The sequence below is a fragment of the Parasteatoda tepidariorum genome, chromosome 5 (assembly GCF_982258835.1).
Source record: "Parasteatoda tepidariorum strain Cologne lab strain chromosome 5, Ptep-v5.0, whole genome shotgun sequence".
Lineage (NCBI taxonomy): Eukaryota > Metazoa > Arthropoda > Arachnida > Araneae > Theridiidae > Parasteatoda > Parasteatoda tepidariorum.
In genome coordinates, this window is record NC_141759.1 from 4,175,085 (window position 1) to 4,203,058 (window position 27,974).

Sequence of the window (27,974 nt, forward strand, 5' to 3'; positions counted from 1 at the left end):
ATCGTAATACATTCCTATACAACTGAAAAGAGGATGAGAGGGAAGGGAGAGGGTCCAAAGGCATGAAACCGGTCGCACGATTCCAAACCGTAATGTTCCCAATCCTTAAGACGGGGAATATGCAACTTTTTCCCTCTTTCTCGGGAATACGTGATTCTAAGCAATGACGTCAGAATAAAATTGTGCGTGCGCAACATGCCATGTACTGTCTTGTGACGCTGTGCTGTGGCGGGAATCTGCAAAGCTTTACAACCATTATTATTTGTTATTTTCCGTTGAAACTGGAGAACGCGAAACTGTGAATTAATAATGCAGTGAAGTAAGTAATTTATCATTTTCATTAAACTTTTGTTTGTGATTACAACTAATAAATTTCTAATATATTTTCTGTTTTAATTAATTGTTTTGCTTTGACTGTTTATCTAATACCCCATATATATCGCTATAGTGTGTGTGCCATTAGTTTTTCCCTGCATTCATTGCTTAAATGTTACACGTGTCTGTAATGCAGTATTCAAAGGTTTGAATAATGCTGTGCTGTTACGTTTTTCTGTTATGTCCCCAAAACGTAAAGTTTTAAATTGCAATATGTAAATTTTTAGATAGCTTCATTTTGTTGTGCACATCCATGTGCAAATTGTTAAATTTAAGTTTATGCTTTAGAAAAAGAGATAAAACTACTAACAGGAAGAGAAGTTACTGTAGATATAGCACTAATGTAGGCTACATGAATAATTATATATATTAAAATTTAAATTGCTCTTAAAAATTTTGTTCACGTCATTAATTTTGATATATATGGGAGTTTTGTTATAAAAACAAAAAAATTACTTCAGCAACTGATAAAACCTATGTTATTTAAACAGAAGACTGTTTTATTATTAATAATCAGAATAGAATGTTTATTATAATAAAATATATATATTTAAAAGAGCATTATTATTATTTAGCGTGCAATAATAAGCATTAAATCCTTTTTTTTTTGTTTTGTTTACCTTTCAGATGCAGGTGGAGATGGAAGGAGCAATGGTTGGTTTTAGTCATAAGAGGTAATTAAATTATAAGTTTTTTTCATTAATATTTAAAATGATTATTGCTTATCCCTCAAGTTATAAAATATCAGAATTTATTATTAAAAGTTTGTCATTCAGATATTTTTTTTACTTAGATAGTTTTCATTTAGTTTAAATTAACACGCCTAATGATTTCTTTAAAGTAAAATTTTTTTATGATATATAATATAATATTTAATCATAAATTTCTAGGCTTTCCAACCTTAATAATTTGTTATTTTAACATCTGTCAATATCTTTGGTATACTACTGGATGTATTGTTATTATTATGACCTAGATATTTATTTTTTTCACCTAGGTGTATTATTGTAGCTTATATCTTGGTTGTTATATTGTAGCTTATAACTTGGTTCCATGGTCTTGGCGACCAATAAGTATTTTCAGATATCTGATATTTCAGTATTTAGACCTCTGATTTTTCGGACGGTTCTATATCTGTTGATTTCAATACTATCCAGAGTTTATCAAGGAGATATAGCTTAAACCTACAGGGAGAAGTTTGCAAATTTTATACATTAAAATTAAGTTTCAAATATTTTTTTTCTTTTTAAATTATGAAATTAAGTTGTGCTTTAAAATTTACTATTTCTCTAATAAATATAAATCAGAAACTATACATATTCCCATAAGAATGTATAAGTAAAAAATATTTCAGTACTCTAAATTTTGTTAACAGATTATGATACAAATAAACTAGTAAAGATGATTTTGTAGTGAAGATGGAAGATAATATTATATGTATTAACATATATTAATGAAATGTGCATGCACATTGTAATTGTTTGTTCGTTATTGGAATAATTTATTTGTCTACTTTTAATTTATTCATTCTAATAAACAATTATGTATACCCAATAAAATCATTAAATTATGTAATCTGTACTTAGGAAATGTGTGTTAAAAGTTTTTTTCATATAATCAAATGCAAAAAGAATAATTAAGATACAAACTGATGTTGTTGTTTTTTTTAATTAAAGGATTTTTTTAAATTAAAGTCGAATTAATTTATTGTAAAATATAGTAGAATTATCTTGTGCTGTGAATGTTTAATATGTGCTTTTACATTCCAAGGAATGATTTGACATGCTTTTAGGAATTCCCTTTATTTGTGCGTTTATCTATAATTTAAAACAGGCTTTACATTTTCTGAAGCTTCATTTCCGTAATTTTATAATGCACATAAATGGAAGACTAAAATCTGAAATATCTATCTCTAAATCGTTCCTTATATTAATTCCTTTGTATATACATATATATATATTTAGAATATTTCTGAAAAACTTTTTTTATTCCTGGGCAAGTTTTCTGTTGATTTAATTTACTTTTTATTATTGAAAAAGCCTAGATATTAAGCTAACCTTCTGACTTAAGGTTTTGTCGTAACCCCAACTATAGTTTTATCTAATACATAATTTGTAGAAAAATTTTCATCAAAAATTCAGTTGCTATGATGTTTTCAAAGTGATTTTATTTTTAAAATGTACTGTAATTTAAGTTAGTGCACGATTTTTGTTTCAGATTCTTGGAAAAAGTGTTGTGTAGAGTCTGAGATTTTCTTTGGAACTTTCTTCTATTATACAGCAGATACAAAGTTATTTTGTTCTAGGTATATATTATAGAGGGTTTTTATATCTGTCTTTTATACCATTTTGTGCTAAAAATGTTTTGCAAATGCTTTTAGAAATAAAAATTTATTTAATTGATTTCTCATTTTATTTTAATTCTTAAATAAACCCTACATTTATTTATTTATGGTATTTTACCAATTGTTGCAACTAACAATTACATTTGTATTCATAAATATGTGTAAAAAATCTGATTTTTTTTCTTGCAACCTTTTTTTCTTTCTCAATAGTTTTTTAAGTTAAACTGAATTTAGTAAACATTCAAATAAGCATATAAGAAATGAAATAGAATCTTGAGACATTTCTCAAATATTTAATTAATGAATTGAGTTAACATTGAAATAAACTTAAAATAAATTAACACATGTTAAAATAAAAAACATTAATAAAATAAATGATTAAAAAAGTAAAATAATTTCTTAAATATTTCAGCACAAGGACTGCAAGAATGGGAACTTTAATGCTCCCTCATTTAATAAGTACATGAACAGAAATAAACAAATTGTTTAGGTTTGATATTCAAAATGGAAAGGTTTAATTTTCATATATATTAATGTAGGCATATGGATATTACAGCTTAACCTAGTCTGGAGTAATTTAGTTAAAAAAATTTTTCTCTTAATTATACACATGAGATAATACAGCTGTATTACAATAAATAAAAATGATAGGTTTGGTTGCGCAAAATTAATAATCTTACACTATTAACACTGAAGATTTGTGATAACTAGTAAATCTCAGTACATATACACTATTTTCAAATAGTGATAAGATAACATCGATAAAGATTTATGTCAGAGATTTCTTAAGTGTGAAAATTATTGTTTTAGGAAGTAATTAGTAGTTTAATTAGGTTTAGTAATTTAAAATAAAATTGCTTATGAATATCTTTTTTAACTTGTAATTGATTCTTATGTTTTTAAAGCCGTCTCAAGAATGTCATTCAGTTAGGGAATGTGGAAATAAACATTTTTTGCTTATGAAGTTTATTCCTGTGAATACATTAAAATATTTTCTTAAACTATTACCATGATGGGAAATAAAAAACAGTGCGTTTTAAAAAAATTATCTGTATAAAGTAATCGACGTCAAAAGAGTGTAACCTTGCATTAAGTGTTGAATAGCATTAGTTGCTTCTGAAGTTTTTTTCCCCATAAATAAATTAAAATAATATGTATCTCACTATAGGATATTTTAAAACTTCCAATTTGCTTTTTCATTTTTATGCACTAAAAAACTTGTCCCAATTTACTGATATTAGTTTTTGAGTTGGTTTTGCAGAACATGTGCACCGTTTTTATACAAATAATAGTTACTTAGGTTTGAAATATTTTGAATCATTCATTATGAGTGAGGGAATATAAAATATGAGTTTCAAATTTCTTGCTCAATATGAAACCTATTTAAAGACCAGAAACTTTGACCAATTTTATTCATAGTAACAGCATTACAGGTATTGATATTAAACGGTAAAGGTTGAACGACAAAGCATTAAAATTTTTTGCATTTGTAACTGGTAAGAGTTGCGAGCGAGGGAATGATATTTCATAATGTTGAATTATTAATGAAAAATTTATTTCAAATAATACTTCAAGCTTATACTAAGCTGAAATATAATCTTCAAAATATATTTTGAACAAATAACTCATTCATATATCTGGGGAGGAAAACTAATAGTCTACCATTTAAACTTTATAGCAGAGAGCTACCCAAATATCAGCAGAAAATAACCAAAAGATTGATTTAAAAATATTTAATATTTCCTTGTAATTAGAAGAATTTGTAGTATTTATTAAGATTTTTTTGGTTAGGATTGAAATTAATTTATGTATTTAATTCTCATCAGAAAGGAAATGGCTATAGAACATTACGGTTTTTTAAATTAAAATTTAAGTTGGAAAGAAACAAAAGTTTGTGAATCCATAATATGATACTATTAACACAAAGTTATTAAGTGAACAAATTTTATGTTTAAAAAAAGTGTAACAAAAAAATTAAAGTTAATTTTGAAAACAATAGGTTTAAATATATTAATTTGACTAGTGTGACAAGATGCAAGTTGTAAGCCAGTAAAATAGGATATTCTACAATCATGGCATTAAACAGTTTTTTTTAGATATCAAGTTTTTTTTTAAAAAAAAAAAAGCTGTTAGTGCTGATGGTCTTAAATTAAGACTTATGCAATGAAAGCAACAGTACATGAAAATAAAGGTTTCAAAAAGAATAAATACAAGATCTATACTCAATCGAAACATTTTTTATTTATAATATTTACTTTTAACAAACGTTAGTTATTTTCATTAAATACAAAAAAAAATTTTGATTACATCCAATTTACATTTTTAAGTCTTAGAAAGCTTTTCATGTTTTTGCATAATTGATAAAAGAGGAAAAGAATATAAAAATTATGGAATGCTATTATGGTTTAAAAAAAAAAAAAAAAAAAAAAAAAAACAGATTTGTAGAGTTCGAAAAAAAAAAAAACGCCTGAGTTTTATTTTTCCACCAGAAATCAAAAATTAACACTTGTTATTTTGTAGATCACCATGGACCAAAAAATGTAAGGATAGGGTCATGGAGGAAAAAAACATTAGCACAAATAAAATATGTTGAATAATAAAGTCAAGTTATATTTTTAATCAAAAATTGTTGCAGAATTCCTAACTTACAAAGTTTAAAATTTATTAAAAAGGACTTGCCGATCTTAGACAGTGAAATTTACATTATGAGCTATAAATTAAAACAAATTCATTAAATAGAATAAAAACTACAATTCTTGAAAGATAACCTTAAATTGGAACAATTCCAGTGAACTAAATATTTATAATCCCTCAAGAAAAAGCTGCCAAAATGCCCATTAAAAATTATTTAATTTTATTCTTATATTAAAGAACATAATGCTAGAAAGCTTTCAGTTACATTTCAAAAACAGGTATTAACTTTGTTATGTATAGCAAAAAAAATCTAAAAAAAGCACCCTAGTTTTTTAACTAAATAATTTTTATTTCAAAAGCACTAAAACAATATTCAATACCCACTGTGGATTATGAAACTATTATAAAGCATGTAATACTATAATTATAAAAAAAGCCAATTGCTAAACAATGTAAATATACTTTTTCATAAAATATTCTAAACCATAAAATGCAGTTAAAATAAATGTTGAAAACTAGATGAAAACAGAATTTTGGAAATACAATTTTAATAATATTACTGAAGAAAAAATCTTATATCCTCATAAAGAACAGAAAATAAAAATTAACAAATTTATTCAATACTTGAAACAGAATAAATTTGAATTTGTAAATGAAGTTTAAATAATGCTACTGTCGACTATAACAATTAATTATGTAAATAATAACAATTTAATAAATTATTATATATTTTAGTAATTGCAATTATTATCAATGGGGACTGATTTCAAAGCACATCTGAGATCTCTTATTTTATAAACAATATAATAAACTTAAACATTTTGTAATATGCACAGGTGAAATAACTTTACTTAAACCTCAAAGCTTTGAAGAAATAATAATCAATAACTTATTGAATTGAAATCAATAATTAAAAATAGTACAATTAAAACAATAACTTTATGAATCAAGGGTATTAAGAAAACTTGAATTTTTTTCTGGTCTCATACTCAGATCAAACATAGAACACTTGAATAATGCATACAGACCAAAAAAAAAATTATCTACACCTAGGAAAATAAGAAACTAGCAGTAATTAACTTGATCTGCCAAATATAATTGTAAAAATTTTTTTATCCCTATAGCATTTTTCCCCTTCGACTAATAATTAATATATTATATGCCTTTTAGTAAGCTGACTGATAGGCATAGTAGAAAAATCAAATGGATATTTTTTGGATTTGGATGGTTTGTAAAAATTATACAAGATAAAAAAATGAGGTAAACATTTGCTATATACAGTTAAAATCAAATTAAGTGAATTTCAATGCATTAAAGCATGTCAAAACAAATTAATCCTATTTGTTTTTAAAAAAACATATGTACCAGATAAAACGAGGAAAAAATTTTGCTATGTAGAATATCAAATTATATGAATTTCAAGCAACTAAGAAAAAGAATTCAAATCAATAGCGCAGCATGTCAAATAAACGAATAAAATCCATGATCATTTGTTTTTAAAATAATATAAAACTGAATACAATCAAGCACAGGCATGCATACAAAACAAATTCACCTGAACCTGCAATGTGCTGGGCAACTGGCTCGTTGTTGTATGCAACTGAATTCAACAAGTGTTCAATCTGAATTCAATATGTCTTTACTGTTCATCTAATTTTTTAAATATTTGCATAAATTTTACAGCAATTTCGAATGAGCATTGTTAAAATAGTCAATGATTTTCTCAGACAAAGAAATTAGTTTAAGTTACTACTATATGTGACCACTATTTTAACACAAAATTGATTAAGACATCAATGCATTTTTTTATTTTTTATAAAATATGATTAAATATAATATTTCACAAAATTTTAATGCATAATACTAAGATATTTTGAGCATGGAGATTATTTTACAAAAAAATGTAATTTATCAAAGACATTTTCATGAATACAGGTTTTATATATATATATTTTAATCAATTGTTTGAAAAATATAAAGGTAACAGAAATTTCAAAATATTAAGAAATGAAAATCCTTAAGTACAATAAATTACAGTCTATTATCACAGCTCTTTTTTTCAAAAAGAAAAGAAAGACTTAAGATGTCCATAAATAATGTAGAGCATTGTAAAATATTATGAAACCTATGATAAATGATAGTTAGTAGCAGCTGCTGGTCTAGGGAGGTTACTTGGAAGATCAGTTAAAACCTTGCTTGATGATCTATTACTAGCCTTTGTCATTGTCTTAATTGCACTGGTGATTTCACTGAAGATGCCATGTGATATTTAGTTCAGCTTAGCCACTGTCCATAATTTAGATATCAAAATTAGTTTCTGGATAAGAATCCTCTTTACAGTAGAAAAATCATCTCATTCATCAAATAGAAAGCTGTCTGCATAAATGTAGCTGAAAATTTAAAAAAAAGAAAGTGAGGCCATAAGCATTCAATGGAAGGGGTATCTGTTTAACGAATAAATGTAGGTACTCAAACTTTATTTACTAGAAATTCTATGTTTAATTAGGTAGGTACTTACTATAAGGAACCGATTTAGGATAAATCACGATTTTTAAACAATTTTAATAACATTTGATAACATTAAAATTTAAATATTTTTGACACTAAGGAAACTGAAGAATATTTTGTTAGAAACAATTTTTAAAAAGGATTATATTGTTAATTATCAATCTTTGGAGTCAGAAAACCACTATTACCACAATCTTTCTATTATGTTTCCCATTATCCACATTTAATTAAACACCACAAATAATTACTACTGTTAATTATTTGTGTTATAATTGTTACTTATTTATTGCACCTGAAATACATAAGTACCATAATTCCTTCTGTAGCAACAAAACAAAAAATAATAGTAACAACAAATATTAAATTATCTATTTCTATACATTGTGAAATTGAAAGGTGTTTTAAAACTAAGATGTGCCTGATGTAAGATGTTATATATTTTGTCACTAGAAATGTATTGTTTATTAAAAAATTTTCTCCATGCAACTAAAATTAAATTAATAGATACAATTGTTTATATTATTAACTGATTAGAAAAAATAATGCCGAAAACTAAAGTCATGCAGGATATTTTGTTAAGAAGAGATTAATAATTAATAGGTACTTTATTTACGTCGCATTAGAGCTGCTCAATGACATGAATTATGCATATGACTGTTAATGGAAGGATACTTAATAACAGTACAATTCAAATTCAATAAAAATTTATAAAGTAATATAAATAAAAAATTCTATAACTTAATATAATATTCGTAACGGAGCCAAAGCTATAACTACTAAGAACATATATTTTTAATAATTCAACATACCTATCATAACTGTTTATTTACATATTGAACGTAATTTCACTTAGTATCTATCTGTGAAAGGTTTTTAAAGGAAAAACTAACAAAAGTAAAAGCGTTAAAACTTCACAGTTTGGCGCGAGAAGAACCATCGGTACTCTTAAGAAAATTAGACTTACCTAGCATCACTCACGAACTGTTTATTAAATTAATGTGTCGATACTCCAACCAAGGAAATTAGCAGATTCTCTTCTTTTGTTTAATGAAAATGACATAAATAGTTGTTTCAGGCATGGCGATTTCAGCTTCGCACATTTCGAAGCTATATATCAACATACTGCGACTTTTCCAGAAGAGGTACATGCGCACAAACCTATTTTATTCTGACGTCATTGCTTAGAATCACGTATTCCCGAGAAAGAGGGAAAAAGTTGCATATTCCCCGTCTTAAGGATTGGGAACATTACGGTTTGGAATCGTGCAAACCGGTCTCTCCTCAGATGGCGTATTTGAGCATTGTGATCGCCAATATATATTATATATACGACGCACGATGATCAACCCAAATTGAGTAAAAAAAAGATAAAAATAAAATAGATATATACAATAGGAAAATAATTAATGACTCGTCTTCTGGATTGCTCACCACACGAGTCTTAATCATACTACATATTCCTTAGGGACGACCCTTTGGGGTCGCTACCCCTCCTCGGTCCATGTATATGTTACGTAATACTGTGTGTGTGAAGTGTAATTTTGATAGAAAACCAAAGTTGGGCTGGTGCTGAGTGCATTTCGTGTGCTAGGGCAACACAATATCCCTACGGAAAAAGGCAGTGATTGGGCTAAATTTTGTGTTGTCATCAATCAATTCTATGTCTAGGAGTGAGTTAAAACATTTGAAGTAATATAAAACAGAAAAGTATGAAATGTGATATTTAAATTGCAGTATCCTCACTGCTGAGTCAAACTCAAAAACGACAACTGCCCCCTGATGCAGTTGTGAGATTGTCAATTTCTACTTCCGAACTTTGAACTGAAGTGAACAGTAGTTTCTTTTTAAATATAAACAAGTTCATTCACGAGATGTTGTTCATCTGATATTTTTTCTCACTCGCGATCGTCAGCGAGATATGTTCTTATTTCATGTAACCTTTTATTATTTTATTTTAAATTACATTAAAATGTAATATTGGAGATGAATTATTATTTCATGTCTACTGCATAAAAGACAGGATTGGACTTCGTGATCGGGTCTAAACCTGTAGTGGTGACCTTCGAACGTGATGTGCTCACGCAAGTAACGCCCACTTCGCAATCTCTCAACGGTTACGCCTACTTCGATGGATAGTCCACATTGAACGGTTGACTTGCTATTTGTGCATGCATCATTCACCTCCTGCGCTGTTGCTTCTCAGTCTCGTCTCGAACATTCACACATCGCCTACACTCTCAACGCCTGCATACTCTCGACTGCTAATGGCAACACAGGAGCGACTTCGATTGTGATGTTAATACACCTCTCACATTCAGCACTCAAAAAATCCGGTGACTCTCTCCCGGTCTTTCACAAGTACATCAACTAGTGAGATCTGTTCATCGAATTATATCACAGATAAAATTCTGGTGGGGGAGTACTGTGGCGTAACTACCACTACAAAAGTTTAACATCATTCACTAGTATATAAAGCATGCTAACTTGATTCTATCACGAGGTACCTTTTGATAGATGAAGGTTGGCATGGCCGATAACTCCGCCCCCCACATTGGTGACCCTTGTAAAAATTATTTTAAGCATGCAGTAGCGACAGAGGATCTCGTTACATCCTTGCTTTAATTGAAATCTTTCACGCTTATAAACTTTCAAGGAACTGAGACGGTACTAAAAGCTACCAAATAAATCTTCATTTCCTACACGAATGGATAATTTCGCATGCCAGTTATTCTCCGTCTGATGATTGATTAAACTCCATCGCCAAAAGCCTCTTCAGTACAAGGCAAGATCTTATATTTGTCCATTTTCTTATCAGTTATTGGAGCTTCACCATGCCGAACAACGATACTCAACAAATGCAGGTTAACAGAGTAGGGTTGAAATTACCTCCCTTTTGGGATAAACACGCCGTACTTTGGTTCGCCAATATTGAAGCACAGTTTGTGGTATCCGGTATAACTCAAGATGATACTAAGTTTTATTGCGTGGTATCAGCCCTTGCCTCCGACATCTTGAGCCATGTTAGCGATATCGTGCTCTCGCCGCCAGCCACGGACAAATATGCAGCTCTTAAATCGCGATTGATAAGCGAATTTTCGGATTCTGAACAAAGAAGAATAAAAGCAGTACTTTCGGAATTAACCTTAGGAGAGGACAAACCTTCACATTTATTGAGGAAGATGAAACAATTAGCGGACAAAATTCTTGGCGACGATGTGCTAAAAACACTTTGGCTACAACGTTTGCCCAATCAAGTGCAGGCGATACTTTCAGTCTCTGACGATAATACAGAAAAGCTCGCAGTAATGGCGGACAAAATTCATGAAACCACAGGCGGTAATGTCGACGCAGTACGTTGCTCAAATCCATCTTCTGAAATGAGTGAATTGCGAACACAAATAGCGGAACTTACTAAACAAGTTGAACGCCTTTCCCGAAATCGCGAACGCAACAATTCTTTTCGCCAGCGTAATCGCTCACAAACACCCAAAAAGTATGATCAGTGTTGGTATCATTTTAAATTTGGAAATGCAGCAAAACGCTGTAAGTCCCCTTGCAAGTTTAAAAAACAGGAAAACTAGAGAAGAAATCACATACTCTGGCGCAATGTGATTTCAAACCCGATAATAGTAACCTTTTATTATTTTATTTTAAATTACATTAAAATGTAATATTGGAGATGAATTATTATTTCATGTCTACTGCATAAAAGACAGGATTGGACTTCGTGATCGGGTCTAAACCTGTAAAATAAACCTTTCACACTAGATCATAACATTTAGTAGAACAAGTGTTCAGGCACTAGGTTTCAACTCTAATTACAAGATTTTTTACGAACTGAAGAACAAGATTTCTTACGAACAGTTGCACTGAAGAAATCTCCAAAGCAATTGATGAATCTGCTAGCAGGAATTCGTCTCAAACAGCAACTCCCCTGTGATGCCACGATTGGCAGCACATATTTATTTCCTACTTTTAAAAATATCTTTAATTACTTCAGCTTATTTTAATTATCGAATTATATTTAAAATAAATCAAAGAGTCACATAAAATATTTATTCTTTTTTTATCAATAAATGTAATAGTCAATCAAAGTAACTAAAACAAATTTTCACTTCAAACTCAATCTTATAAAATACGGCAGATTTGAGCTCAGAAATCATCTAATTTATTTCCTTTATTGGAAACAGAAATATCCGTTTGGGGGTCGTTCAAAAAGCACGTACACAAAAATGGAGAAATTTTAACCCCTATATCCCCCCCCCCTTCGTACATTACCATACATAAGATCTTACTCCCCTCCATTAGAGTACGTACATTTTATTAGTCTACCCCCCTTTTTCATAAAAATTATATACTTATAAGAATAATTAGTAAGTTATAAGTATAACATTTCTAATTATACTTACTAATTACATATAATTAGTAAGTAGCAGATATGGAACTCGATATTGCTTACATTTACACTGTCCATTCCTCCCTTTTTTTAAGAATAATTTGCTGAATGAGATTTGTCACCCCATGAAATGAAAAACTGTCTTTTCCATGAAGCATATAAATGTTGATTGAAAATATGTCCGCGCACCAGCTGCAATAAATGCGCATGCGGTTTTAAAGACGCCAAAAAGGGCTGTTGTGCTAAATGTTGTAAACATGAACAACAGTTAAGTGAAAACGATACCAAAACCAGCCAATAAGATTTCTCTACCTGACAATGAATTACGGTTGCCGAGCAACGTTCATCTTTAAAGTGTAATTGATTTTTCTCTTTAATTAAAGTTGATAAAAATTTTAATTATGATTTAATTAATAAAAATTTTAATTTAATTGATGATAGTTTTATGAACTACTAGGAGAAAAACCGAAATTTAATCTGATGTTTAAAGGTTACTAGTTTCAATGCAAAATTTCTGCCTTTTAATTCCAAAACTTGGTTTTGGGAACTTCCCTCTTAAATTTAATTCACGCTTTAGTCTCTCGATATTTACTGATGAATAAATAATGATAAGATTTAGAAAACAATTATATTATTGTTACGCAATCGAAATATTTCTTGTGACTTTTCTGTTATTCTTAATTTTGATTGATTTGCTCTAAAATGTCTGTTCAGTTTCGACATGTTATGAACATTCATGATGAGTACACTACTGAATCCAGTGTGCTCCGATCGTTCACAAATCTATCGAATACTGTCATCCAAACTGCATTAAGCGGGCAAAGTAAGTTTGTGTTCGAAATTTTACAAAATGCCGATGATGCTTACGAAGAGATACATAAAACAATTGATTTAGTGTTCTGTGTTTGCCAGGACCTTTTAATTGTTCATCATTCTGGAAAAGGATTTGATCATAATGATGTGGAAAGAATATGTGACTATGCTTCTCAGATTGAAGAAGTCAAAGCAAATGATTTAAGCAAAACTGGTTACAAAGGTCTAGGTTTTAAATCTTTGTTTAATTTATCAGACACTATTTACATTGTCTCAAATGGTTACTCATTTCGTTTTGACAAAACACAATGGCCTAACCCTGAAGAAAGACCTTGGCAAGTTATTCCGATTTGGTGTAGGGCTGATGAGTTGCCTCTTCATGGAACAATCAATTATAGTTACCCCGTTAATTTTATATTGCGTGTGAAAGATGTTGATGAACTTCAGGGGCAACTTAAAGAGCTTATTGATCAGCCAGACTTGCTCTTGTATTTGCACAGAATTAATAATCTGAGAATTATTTTAAATGGTGAAGATTATTATATTCAAAGGAAAAGGGAGCAGTTAGGTCAATTTGACAAAGTCTCGTTTCTTATCAACTGTTTTTTAGTAAGTACATGGCTGATAAAATCCTATGAATCTCCAGTACCCCCAGAAACTAGGCAGTATATTCAAGGGGCCAGTCGTTTTGTCTATCCAGACAAAATTAAAACAGCTAAAAGAGTAAATATTACATATGCTTTGAAGTGTAATGAGTGGTTAACCGAGATTTTAAATGTCAAAGGGCTTTGCTTTAGTACACTGCCAACTCAGCTGTATTTGACATTACCTTATCATTTGAACAGTTTTTTCATTCTTAATCTTGATCGAACACAATTGCACGAAAATGAGTGGAATGAATTTTTGATTGAGGCGGTAGGGCAGTTGCAGTTATGCTTGCTGAGAGATCTGACTTCTCTAGCACAGTTAAAAAATCAAGTTGTTTCACTATATGTGAGAGATATTGAACATCCTTATCGTAGCTTTGCCAGAGCATTCAGGAGAGGTTTGAATGATGCTAAAGGGAAAATACCTTGGTTGCCATCTCACCATGGACAACATTTGCTAAGATTGGGAGAGGCTTGGAGTGATGACATCGAATTCTTCAAGCAGAATTTTTACAAAATTAGAGATCATGCAATATATCCTAGCCTTATTGATTATAATGTGATGGATAGAATCAATTTGCTTCAACAAGAAGGAGAAGCGAAGCACTTCAACCATGATAACCTGTTTAGGGACTTTCCTGAAAAGTACTATCCTCAATTAACTCAAAAATCTCACATTGAATTCATATCATATCTTTATAAAAAATTCAAAGAGAATGGCCGTATGAAAATTAAATTGAAAAGTTTTCCATTTCTTTTAACTAAAAATAAAAAGCTATTGCCGCCTCAAGAAGCTGCAATCGAAGAAAGCCAAAATCCAATACCCGACTTTTCACTGTTGGACCCCGTTGATAACCAATATCTGCCCGAGAAAAATCTTGCAGCGATTAAGCAATGGTTTTGCGATTTGGGAGCTCGGCGTTTGGGCACTCCGATTCAAGTTATTCGAGACAGCATATTAACGTGGTTAGATTCTGGTACCGGTATTATTGAAGAAAGAATTAATAAGAAAAACCATGTTAAAATAATAAATTATCTTGCAATTAATATCAATCAGTTGAATGAAAAAGAAATTGTGAAACTTAGAGAAAAATTGCCTGTTCTAACTGAAAACAACTTTTTCAGGTCCGTAAGGCAATGTTATCTTCCTGATGCTGTACCTGTTAAAGAACTAGCTGATATTGTTATCTCAAATGATGAGAAACTGTCATCTGCATACGATATAAAACCTGATACAAAGTCTTTACGAGGTTTTTTCATCCGTATTGGTATCAATAGCAAACTCAATTTTCTGGAAGTACTTAACAGAAGTATTTTTGAGTGGTTGGAGAAAGACCAAATGAAGGACATGATCACAAAAGACAATTATAGACCCATAATTGATTATATTGCTTCACATATTTCCTCACTTGATCGTCCTTTACCAAAACACAAGAGAGAGTTACTGAAAGATTTTTTAGTTTTGACAATGGATGAAACATTTCACAAAGCGCAACATTCATACTTTGATAAAGCAATTCCAAAAATAAAAGGTTTACAGCACGTGATAACTAAAGGCAGACAAGTTTCCACTAGCGACATTTCTTCCAATTTAGAAAAATTTTTAACTGACATTGGAGTTAAGAAAACTGTAGATCCATTATTGTTTATTAGAGAAAGTATTATTAAATGGCATAATGAAGGGGAGAATTTGTCTAAAAGAATAAATAGAAATAATCACCATGAAATTCTTAAGTACATTGCACAAAATTTGAATTCTATTAAATCTGGCCTTGATTCAAAACCGAAACAAAGAAATGCTTTGAAAAATATCATTATATTAACGCAAGATAACACTTTTTCCCCTGCTTGCAAGTGCTATTGGCCAGCATCTGAAAATAATGAAGAGATTCCTGGAATAGAAGATATTATTTCTCCCAATGAATTGGTTTCTTCAGATTACGATTTGAAGTCGATGAATTTGAAAGCAGCTTTAGAATATCTCGGGGTACGCAACATTCAATTCACTGACATCTACGAAAAATATAGTAATTATTTGAATAATGAAAATAATATGAATTGGTTTTTCACCCATTTAGTTACTTATTGGAAAAAAAACGGAGCATCGCCTAAATCGGATGGGCTGCTGAAATGTATGCGGAGCAAATTTAAGACTGCATCCTGTTTGTTGGCCAAAAATAAAAGAAAATATTTATCGATGAACTTATATTCATCTAAATTTGATACCATGCATTCCATAGATCCGAATTCTGTGCCTGTTTTGGCATATGAAGCATTGCCAGAAGAATTAGAAGATTGGCTTGGATTAAAGAAAGAACTTGATTTATTGTGTATTATGGGGCTATTTAAAGCTGTCGAAAAAAATCCATTATCGGGACAACAAAAAACATTAACGTTTTACAAGTGTATTTTGGAGCAACTGCGATCTAAATCTAAAACTGAAGTTAGAAGTTGCGGCTTTAAGTTACTTTCCGAAGAAAATTATCTAGTTCTCGCATCTAATCTTTATTATTTTAAGGAAGAACAAGTCAAGTGCAAATTAGAGAAATGTTACTTAAAAAGAATAGTTGATATGTCTCACAGTGACACTTTAGATCTAGCAGAACTTTGTGGAGTGAATATTTTACCATTTAAGGAAGACTTTAACTTCATTAAAGAAACTGCGAGTGATTCTCTAAAAAATTTCTATATGGAACGTTTGCCATTCATAGTTATTCAAGAATCAACAGAATTAAATGAAAATCCCAGCATTGTTCTAAAACACTTATTTGAAAAGTTAAGTGTTTTAAAATTATATACTTGTGAACGTATTACTGTGCAATATCCTTTTGGTGAGCCAGTAGACATCAACACTCATTTTGATGACTTCATAGTGTACGTTAATGGTAATTGGAGAAATTTTAAATCTGAAATCTATGAACATATGAGAACAAAGCTAAATCTTAAAACAAATATAGGAACTATTTGTTCCATGGATGTCAGTTCTAATAAAAGTGTTCTAAACTGGTTGAATGATTATCATAATGAAGGTAAGAAGGTATTAAATCGAATAAAAGCTGAACTACAAAAGCTTTTGTTTAAAGTAGAAAATGAGGACATTAATAAATCACATTCATTAGACAATTCAACTAATGGTAAATATCTTTTAAAAGAGAGTCATACATCAGCTCTGGAAGATTTTGTATCGGTCGGTTCTTCCAAAAAGTTATCAGTCTGCGAAGACTCTGCTGATGACTATTCTTCCTCAGAAGAGGCATCCGTATCCACCAGCAGCCTTGAAAATTGTGACACGAGCACAGGAACAAATAATAGAAAATCAGTTGAAAAGAATGTCATTGAAACAGAGCATTTACCTGAGAAGACAAAGTATGATGCAGTATCTTTAATTGACCAATTAGGAAAAAGATCTTCCACTTTAAGTAACCAAGTAGAAAGCTTGAAAGTTAATAAGAATATGAATGCCATATCTACAAATAATGTGAAATCAGAAAAATTTGACAATGATACAAATAGTGAAGATGATGAAGATTCTTCTTCAGAAGAGGCATCATTGTGCTCCAGCAGCATTGAAAATTGTGATACGAGAACAAGAACAAATGATAGAAAATCAGTTGAAAAGAATGTCATTGAAACAGAGCCTTTACCTGAGAAAACCAGATATGATGCAGTATCTTTAATTGACCAATTAAGAAAAAGATCTTCCACTTTAAGTGACCTCTTAGAAAGTATGCAAGTTAAAAAAAATATGAATGCCATATCTACAAATAATGTGAAATCAGAAGAATTTGACAATGATACAAATAGTGAAGATGATGAAGATTCTTCTTCAGAAGAGGCATCATTGTGCACAAGCAGCCTTGAAAATTTTGACATGAGAACAGGAACAAATGATAGATTATCAGTTGAAAAGTTTTTACCTGAGAAAATCAGATATGATGCAGTATCTTTAATTGACCAACTAAGAGAAAGAACTTCTTCAAGTAACCAATTAGAAAACGTGCAAGTTAATAAGAATGTGAATAATGTAATATCTACAAATAATGTGAAATCAGAAGATTTTGTTGAGCAAATTATGGACAATGATACAAATAGTGAAGATGAAGTAGCTTTGAAAAACTCAACAGGAATTAGAAATGATAATAATAATGTACTTAATACAATTATAAGCGAACAGGAAAATCTTCGACTTCAGAAAGTCAGAGCCAACTCCATTGGCAGAAATGTGTTAGATTTTAGTAGCTTATTGCCCCAAGAGTTGGATGTTATTCAAAACAAAGCAGTTAAAAATCAACTTAAAACATCTAGTAATAATTCGATGAAAGGAACATTGACGAATGAATCTAATCCGAAGAGATTAAGAGAAAGTTACGTATTTACTCTACTTCAAAACTATTATAAAAGAAAGTATCCCAACTCAAAATGTAAATCATCTTTTGGTCATTTCAGATTACAATGGCAGTCTCGCACTATTGATATTGTTTGGTTAAATGAAATAAAAGATATTTTGCATCCCTATGATATAGTGCTTAAAAAAGACGGCAATGTAAAACAGTTAATAGAGGTAGATTCAGCTGAAATAAGGGACAATAATTTGTTCATTTTGAATCGCCAAAATATTTTTAAATCTATAAAAAAATTACCAAAGAAATATGAAGAAAAATATTGTTGCTGTTGTGTTCTTGGGGTAGAGAATTTATCAGAAGTCGTAGATAAAATATATAAGCCTGTTATAGCCTATAAAATTGTCCCAGTGATGATTAATGACATTAAATAGCTCAATACAGTACAAATGTTGTGCCTAAAGGATCTTTCTCACTGCATTTTTTTACACACATTTCCAATTGCTGGTAAGGACCTTATTGGTAGAATATACTCCCCCAAGGAAAATTCCCCAATTAGTATCTTCTCTTTTAATTGGAAGTGTATGAATTGCATATTATGAGAAGACTCTAAATTATCTTCGATTATGCTTTATCAGGGTTGGGTTTTTGACGTCAAAAAGTGGTTTTTGACATGACAAGGGTATAATACTGGTTTAAACCGTCAAAAATGTCAAAAACTGAAGTTTGCCAAGAAAATATATAAACTTCAAAACTACCAACAGTTGCCATGCATTATATTGAAATTTAATTATACTGTAGGTAATCAGCAGGTTTTAAAATATTTTTTAATTAAAATTGAGGTAAAATAACAGATTTAAAATCTCAGAAATTTATATTCAAATGCATGCACAGAAAAATTTTGCACAAAAATTGTTTAAATATTTATATTTAAAAAAAAAATTTTTTTTCTTTTTGATACTTAAGAAAATTAAAAGTTTATTACTATGCATTTTTGACATATAAGGAACATATAACTAATATTTATAAGGAACTAACAAGTTATGTTGTATAAATACAAACTTGATACAAGATACAAGTGTATAAAATTTTTTTTTTAATGTTATACCGAATATCTTTATTATCCAGTATGTTAATTTGAATTTAAAAGTAGTTATATTTATGAATAATGATAAATATAATTCATATTGTTTATTATATTTATTTCTAATTATTACACTTATCATTTTAAAACAATTTTTATCTCTAAATTTTTTTTTCTCCACTTGTATTAAGAATACAAATAATGTATATCTTGAAAGTAAGAAGTAATTATTCAACAGCTGAATATTTAGATATTCAACAAAACTATATAGTATTCAGCAAAATGAAATTCACAAGTATTTGGATAAACTAAATTTTCAGCATAGTAAATGAATAGGCTGAATATACTGTAAATCGACACTAACTACTCTGCGTATTTAACAGAAAGCACTTAAATTTGTATTATCTTATGTTAAAAAGATTATTAAGAAGATTTAAAAGAATATTAAAAAGATTTTTCTGTAAAAGAAGATGTCTAATGTACAAAACTGCTAATGTTTATCTTTAAAAATGTCTATTTTTAGTATAATCTATATATACACTAAATTTGGTTATAAATAAATTTCTTAATAATATCACTGCAGATTTTCAATAACACATGAAAATGAATACATAATATTACAAAAGATGTGAGTTTTCAAAAGTACAAGATTTTGGTTACTATTCAAAATATAAGTGTTTCTTCAAAATTTTAAATTTATTTTTTCTAGAACATATTTAGAAACACTATACTTTAAAAAATATATAAATTTTATGTATTAATTAAATTTCACATATGAATATAGGTTTTTGACATTTTTGACAGTGAAGTTTTTGACGTGACGGTTTAAACCATGGATTAAACTGTCACATCTCAAAAACCTGCCAACCCTGTGCTTTATAAAGCATTTGAGTTTAATCTATTCTTAGTAAAATCTAACTTTTGGTATACTTTATAGGCACTATTGGTTTTTAACACCTAATCTTTCTATCATTCCACTTCCTATAAAGTTTTATTTCCAAAAAACCCTCTAATTTAGGACTGTATTTTGATTTTAAGTAATGTTAGATCTAATGAAATTTTATTTTGATTGAGTATTGAGTTATACGAAATTATTTTTTTCCCAACTCTTTTTTAGTTTTTGTTGTATTGTCTATGAAACTTGGTATATATTTTTTATGCTCTCTAAAGGTGAATGGTGAGATTGAAGTGTAAATTCATTTGTGATATTTTATACACATGTTATTGCATGGCAAATAATCAATTACTATGTTCTGTTACTGAAGGAAATTCTTTTTTTTGTAATTTCTTCTTTTTGTTTCATGTGATTTAAATATCTCAAGTGCCTTATTGAAATCTTGTACTTTCGGTATCCTTCTCTTCAGTACAATATAAATTAGAATGCTATTCATTAAGTCCTATTTTTTCTTACAATATAATGATTTTAGAACATAATAACTTGCATTCAAAAACTTGATAAAATTTTTAAAACTTTATATTAAAACAACTAAGTTTAAATTTATATTCAATTTACTAAGTTGAAACACAGTACGGTGTTGCAATTTTAATCAAATATATTTTTGAAATGAGTTTATGGTTTAAAATTGTAAAAGTTTTTTTTTTTTTCATAATGAAATTTTCAAAATTTGTTTATAATCTAATTTAAATGTCAATGAAAGTAATTTTGTTCTGCTATTTGATTTCGTAAATTATACAAAAGTAACTTTTAATTTACTTATTGATCATAATTGTCACATTTTTAAAACTTAACTTTATTATATAGTTCATGCGAAAGAGCTTACATTTAACTGATACAGTTTTACAAACTGATTACAATTTTAATCAAATATATTTTTGAAATAAATTAAATATGGTTTAATTCTTGTCTTGGTATGGTTTAGTCTTGATAAAATATTTAAAAATTTGTTTGTAATCTAATTTAAGTGTTAATTAAAGTAATTCTGCCATTTTCTGTTTTGATTTGCTATTTGATTTTGTAAATTATACCAAGTAATTTTTAGTTTACATCTAGTGGTTACATTTTTAAAACTAAACTTTGTTCAAGTGTGAAAGAACGTATATTTAACTGATACAGTTTTATAAACTGATTTTGACTGGAGCCACAGCTAGAACTGGACCACGTGAGAATTTTATATTGTGATAGATCGTTTTAGACAGTGTATTGTTATATGACATATGTTTGAATATTGTTTCTTTTGAAGCAGAACTACACAACCAGAAATATTACATCAATCTAAAATAAATAAAAAAGAATTATCTCTGTTTTGAAAGAAAATGTTAGTTATTAAAAAAAAATCCTTTACTGATGTCAATAACATTCCTTAAACTTTTTAATTAAATTAATAAAAATGAATTGATGCAGGACTGTACTCTAAAAGTAAAAATAACTCTAAAATCTGTTTTAATTAATGGTTTAAAAATACTGAAAAAAAATTTATCAAAATGTTTTACTTACATGTATTCTAAGAAATGTTTCAAAAATAAAAAAAAATCATAGTTAAAAGGCAAACTTTTTCCACTTAAGTAAAACAAAATTTTAAATTATTTTGGGGGGAAATTAGCTTTTTAAACATAGATATACTCCGTGACAAGTTAAGACCATTGCGGTATAGGATTTAGTAATAATTCGTAACTGCATATAGTTCCGTTTTATCTATCTATCAAATTATGCTTTCAAAACAATATAAAATCTTTTTTAAAGTTAAACTTGTTGGACAGAAATTTAATTTGTGCTATTTTTTATAAGCAAAAAGAAGACCTTCTATTTCAATGCAAGAGTTGTCAATTTTTTTTTTACATTTGCGAGTTGTTAAAAAAAATTTCTGCAAGGTTTTTACCCAACCTTTTTCATTTTGTTTCATTTTAATCCGATTTCTGCTATAATATGAAGAACACCGAATATTGCAAAAACGAAATCCGTAATTTTACTACTGTTCGTAAAGAACACATATTTTTTTTCTCTAAATTTTGAAGGAAAAGAAATACGGGCTAAAGCTCTGTTTGCTCCACAATTATGACAGCTCTATTCCTGATCATTCATAAGCATTCCAACAATATGTGCTGTTTTAATTTTTACCTACTTCTTGCCTTAGGCATTTTGTATGTGTTTTATGAACATGACATTTACAAGTAGAAATAATTACTGTAATTTATAGATGTATTCATAAATTTTATTTCATATGCAGAGGTAAGATTAGTAATGGTTGCGATACAATCCTCTTCCGCGTTTTTGTAAAAACAATGCCACTTCAGTAGCACCTTACTGCAATGGTGGATTGGTAGCATATTTACCGCAGACAATTGATTCTTTCCTCGGCCACCACTCTCCTTATATTTTACAGCATGCAATAGTGGGAAATTTGTAAAAGATTTTCTATATGTGCCTCTCAGTCCAATTAGATGACTGATCTGAAAATCTAGATCAGTATGTGCTAGTACTAGTATCGATTGCAGCATGAGACTTTGAGTAGGCCGTATAAAAACAGGAGTGCATATTAAACATTTGTGTTAACTACACATCCAAAACCTCTGCATATATGCACATTTTTAATTAATACTTTTATCACACTTTGCATAGCGCATCTTTGAAATCAAGATGTTCCTATTAAATTTTCCTGTATTAAAAATGAAATATCTGCTTTTCTGAAATTGTTGTATTATGATATGAGAGAACAGCTAAAGTAAAAAGTGATTTTGTTTAACCAAGCAATATTTCTAATCAATGTTCCATTATTATTTTTTGTATATTTATCCTAGTAAACAGTCTCAATTTTCGAGTTAAACAAATGTGTGTATTTTCATAACTTTTACTATTTTATGTGTATTGTCTGTGTATCTTTCATATCAATATTAAAAAAATCTAGTGGAACCCTTATGTTACTTTTCTGATGGAATAGCTATAAATATCGCACGAAGCAACCAAAAAAAAAATTCAGGGATACAAAAGTGTAATTGTTTACAAATTATTGCTTATTATATAGTTTTAATTGTTTACAAATTTACTTCTTGATTTACATTCGCAAATAAATATTGTTTCTTAAGTTTTTATGATTTGAAACTCTTGCACAGTTGTGGGTAAATCCTCCGATATTTCTTCTCATCTACATTGTTTTCATCATTATCATTAAGAGCAGGTATTAAATCAGATATTAAATCAGATATTGAAAAGTATTGGGATATGTGTTGTTATTAATCTACGCATTATTGACTTTGAAAGACACATAATTTTTTTCCAAAATGTTTTCGTTTAATACCAAGAACCCTGATTTATTAAATTTATTTGTAAAACATTTTAGTTGACCCTGTTTAACGCTGTAGAAATCAAACTCAGAGCTTCCAGATCATTTATTTATTTTTTCTTCCAAGGCATCTTTCAAGTCACAGGAATAAAAAAAAAAATTATAACATAACCAGTTGTTTAGTGTAACGTTCCTTAAATGATTAGATCCCACATTTCCTTCCCTTTAACTATCCTTTTCTAGCTTTGCCCATTCCATCACCCTTCTAATTTTTACTCAAGGGGGGAAATCCCTGGTACTTTGGGATTATCTCGATATCGCTGAAAAGTAGCTTCTACTCCCATAACTGCAATTTATATCATATTTACGATTGTAGGGTTTGGCAAAACAAGAAACACTGCGTAACTTCCCGAAAATACTTTGATTCGCTTTTAGAAGGATTTATGTGGCGGCTTTTATTATTATTATTTGTGTTTAGAATGTTTATTTTGGAAATTGCTTTTCATTTTGATCTCGCTAAAGGATTTGCTAATTTTCGCGAGTGTTGACTGGTCAACAGGATAATCCCAAAGTACCAAATCCCCTCTCACCAACAAAGTAGAAAGAATATTAAAGCAACTAATAAACAAGTCTCTTTATTATTTTTTTTAAAGAAATGAAATGAAGAACTCAGAAAAAGTTTGTATGAGATCTGTTTAAGGAAAAAAAAAAGAAAAAAGGGAGACTGATCTGTTAGAAAACTTATTAAGCGAGGTAACGTAAAATTTGGGGTAATTTAATGTTATCCGTACAAGCAATTTTCTCACACACACAGAAAGTAATGTATGAAACAGAAAATGTAAAACTGGGGTTCCACTATATAGGTTTAAAGATTGAAAGAATAGTTCTATTTTAATAAAATTTTACTAGTCTTATAAATGAGATTTTTATTCAAACACTATGCCAAAAGACTGCCATTTATTTGTCAATGATGCAGGGCTTTGTTGAGGGCATGACAAATCAGGGCTGCTAAAAATTAAGGTCATCCAAAAAGCAGTTAATTTCAAGAGTTCAAACAAGTTTTTAAGTTGGAATAATTTATATAATTTGATATTTTTTGAAATTTATTATTTTTTCCTATGATTTAATTACTAGTTGTAATTGTATTTTTCAATATTGCTTATTTACAAGTTTGTATTAATTTACATTTGTAATAATAGTTTTAAGCACCTACTCATTCAAAATTTCAGTGTTTTGTAACGGTTAACTTTGAAAGGCAGCTTATTAGTTTTAATTAAGACAGTGTAGCTGAAGCCCTAAGCATGGTCCTGCTTTTTATGTGTGAGTTTTTAAATCAAACTTTAATTTTTGATGTAATATTTTGTATTTTAAAGAATAAAAGGAAGGTTTCCTTAAACAATATTTTTTGAAGCATATACTTTTGAAATAATGTTTTTTTAATGACAAATTTTTCTTGTGTAGTATTTAAGTTGTGTAAGTGTATTAACATTCCTTTGTATATTTGTTCCAAATAAAAAGTATTGATTATTAAAAATTACTGATATTGATTTCTGCTAAACCGTTAGTACTTGCATTATAATTATTAAAATCTTAACCTTGAAAATAAAAAATTAAAGTTAGGTTAAATAAGTTTCTTTTTGTAAAGTTTTTTTCATTCATGTATAGTGGTACCATATTTTCTAGCGCCATTTCTCTCCCTTTAAACTGTGAACGATTTTTTATTTTTGTCATTTTATTATTATTATTTTTTTTTTGTATTTTGGTGATAAAATCCTTTTTTTTCTTCTAAATTTATTTGTTCAGAAATAAAATTCAAACCTATTTTTTCTATCACATGCTATGTATTTCATGCTCAAAATCTATTTTGCATTGTAATAATATTAGTACTTCATCAGAAAATTAGCTCGAAAACAGTGGAAAAGTTTTGCTATAGGTTGTCTTCTTTAACATCTGAACATCTTCTTTACAAGATTTTTCTTCAAAGAAAAGTTTTGCTGAAACTTATTTAAATATTCGGTTAACCAGGCAGTCATCTTATTCACATGCTCAGTTACAAATTCACTTGGATTTGATATAAGCTAATTAAACTAATACTGCAATAAAATTGGTTTTATTATTATTTTAAAACAGTTGCTTTTAATATATTAAAGGTTTTTTTAAAACGTTAGATTTTTTATAAAGTAAATTTTTTTTTTTACAAAAATAAACTTTTTTATTTTAGTTAAATTTTGTATCAGGAAAAAAAAAAAGAAAAATTCATGTACATATTCTAATTACTTGATTGCTTACGTTTTAGCAATAAATTAATTACAATATCAATTTGTTGCATCCTTTTTATCGTGACATTATTTGTAGTTTTTCTATTGAACGACTGAATTAATTAGAAAAAACTATTTTGTTTCTGTTGTTGGGCTGGGTGCACATATAAACATATTTTCTCTTCCATTTCCGATCTAGAGTTGGAGATTCTGAATCAAAATGAGCTGTTTACAATAAGGTGCTCCACTTACTTAGCTTATTCTTTATATTTTGCAAGAAACAGGGAAAATTTCTTCATAGAACAATTTTCTAAGAATCTATCGTGATTAAAATACTAATAAGAAAATGAAAGATTTCATATAAAATAAAAGCTCCAACTTGGAGCTTTTACTTAATAAAAACATAATTCATACAGTTGTAGGAATAATGTTTTAATGAGATATCTTTAAATCTTATTAAGATGGATCTGAAAAAGACTTAAACCTTATGTGTAAGGAATGCTAACAGAAAAGAAAAACTAAATTCAATACGTGATAAAATTAAAAATATTAACTGATGCAATTTAGACTTTTTTTATAATGTTTTCTAGTTCTGCTAAAGCTTATAAAATTGCTTGATCCTTCACACAAATATAATTTGAAAAAAGAATTTGCATTAAGTTCAAAATTGAAAATGGCCTTCAACATGTGACATTTAAACTCTGTAGTTGCACTTCAGTGGGCAGTAGATTGGCCAAAATGATTTTTATGACAAGTTTAACAATTAATAACCGAATCTTAATACCGTTACGCTTCTAGTACATTTTCCTACATACCTGATTTCAAGCTTCTAAGTCTTATAGATTTTATGCGGCAAAACAATATCTAAAATAGGTAAGAAAAAATTTCATATGAACACTTAAAATTACAATGGTTATTGTACAAATAAGAATTTTTCTTTTTTAAAAAAATTTATCAGTTCATAAACAAATATGGCTCTTACCGCATCAAATTTCAAGTCTGTCTGTAATTGCTTAAATATGACCTGTAGAGTTGAGACATTGTTATAAGTTAATAATTCTCGAATTATTTATTGAATGTTAAATTATTTTATTCCGTTGGAGATCCTGTGCCTTTGTAACATGAATTAGTAGTTCCTAGTTCCGAATAGTCTTGAGCAGCAAAACATAGCATCGAGTTTAAAACTCATAACAGTGGTAGTTATTTTAACACAGAGAGATCAATTTAAAAGATTTTTTTATTATTAAATTCTTTGGGATCTACTTCGGTTATTATTGTAAATTAAGAGTTTTTGCATTTTTTGAACAAGATTTTAAACTATGAATTCAACTGAAGAAACAAAGTGCTTCACGCTTGATTCCGAGAATAGTGGCTAAATAACTATTTTTCTTTTATGCTAATACTATGAACACTAAAATGGAATTTCAAAAAACTGAAAATAAAACCTATTTTGGAATTTTTTTTTTGCAATATGTAGCTTGCCATACAAATATTTCGTATATAAAAATCACAAATTTTGAATATTTTGCCGCTTATATTGAGTTTTCAATTGCACAGCAGTGTTGTGGCGGAGCATCGTAACATATATAGATATACATCTAACAAAACTTTCTTTTTATCGAATGATCTAGAATTTTTTTGTCAGCGCTATCGCTGATCATTAAGGAGTAGTCTCAATATTTTGCCCAATTCATTAATTCACTGTCTTTTATCGCATGTTCTCTTCTATTCGCCTTGCACTCTGAAGAATCATTGACAGTAGTTTTTGTAATTGCCATTACGATGCTAGTCTATAATAATGAGCTTTAATGATTTAACAGTCTTAGAAATAAATATGTGTAAAATACAAATAGAACAAATGTAAAGGTTTTGTTTTTGCAATGTGATACAAAAGGATAATAGGCAATATCGAATTTTTTAAAAAAATGCTCTGGCAATTACAACATAGTATAAAAATTTTGCTTCAAGCTATGTTTAAAAAGTTCCAACACAAATACAATAAATAACGAAATAATTCATAAAATAAAAGTAACTATGAAAATGGAAATTATTAAAGACTATAGACAGAATGACTTATTATGTTTTAAACTTTATTTAACGTGAAAAGTTTAAAAAAAGAGAGAGAGAAAGCGATAGAGAAATACTAACGAACACCTAATATCAGTTTCGGTTTCTTTTTCCTGCAATTAGTATGGTTTATATTCTGGAGTATTTGCTTGTAACCTTTAAACACAGGATTTTGCCTGATTTTCAGATTTGATTTGTCTGCAAGACAACACGTGATTTTCTGTGACCAATAAGATTTTCTAGCTCAACTGCATTGCTCTTGTTTTGCAA

At 28.7% G+C, this 27,974-nt stretch overlaps 1 protein-coding gene and 2 long non-coding RNA genes across 5 annotated transcripts; 2 read left to right on the forward strand and 1 right to left on the reverse strand.

The window, feature by feature from the left end:
- Nucleotides 1-159: 159 nt before the first annotated feature.
- LOC147808494 (uncharacterized) lies at nt 160-2,777 on the forward strand. Of its 3 annotated transcripts, XR_015433584.1 has the most exons (4): nt 326-718; nt 1,003-1,049; nt 1,373-1,444; nt 2,593-2,777. It is a non-coding gene; the product is annotated as an uncharacterized LOC147808494 (long non-coding RNA). The 3 variants fall into 3 exon arrangements; XR_015433586.1 differs by lacking the exons at nt 326-718; nt 1,373-1,444 and adding an exon at nt 160-319; XR_015433585.1 differs by lacking the exon at nt 1,373-1,444.
- Nucleotides 2,778-3,960: 1,183 nt separating this feature from the next.
- LOC147808495 (uncharacterized) lies at nt 3,961-9,130 on the reverse strand. The gene is made up of 2 exons (XR_015433587.1): nt 8,826-9,130; nt 3,961-7,743 (listed from the first exon to the last, which is right to left on the reverse strand). It is a non-coding gene; the product is annotated as an uncharacterized LOC147808495 (long non-coding RNA).
- A 1,562-nt stretch (nt 9,131-10,692) lies between these two features.
- LOC147808496 (uncharacterized) lies at nt 10,693-11,442 on the forward strand. The gene has a single exon (XM_087165187.1). It carries the CDS (start codon nt 10,693-10,695, stop codon nt 11,440-11,442), a length of 750 nt encoding a protein of 249 aa, XP_087021313.1.
- The last annotated feature ends 16,532 nt before the right edge of the window (nt 11,443-27,974 follow it).

What these genes read in the sequence shown, in the direction of transcription:
- LOC147808496 (XM_087165187.1), top strand. Translation starts at nt 10,693, where the DNA reads ATGCCGAACAACGATACTCAACAAATGCAGGTTAACAGAGTAGGGTTG.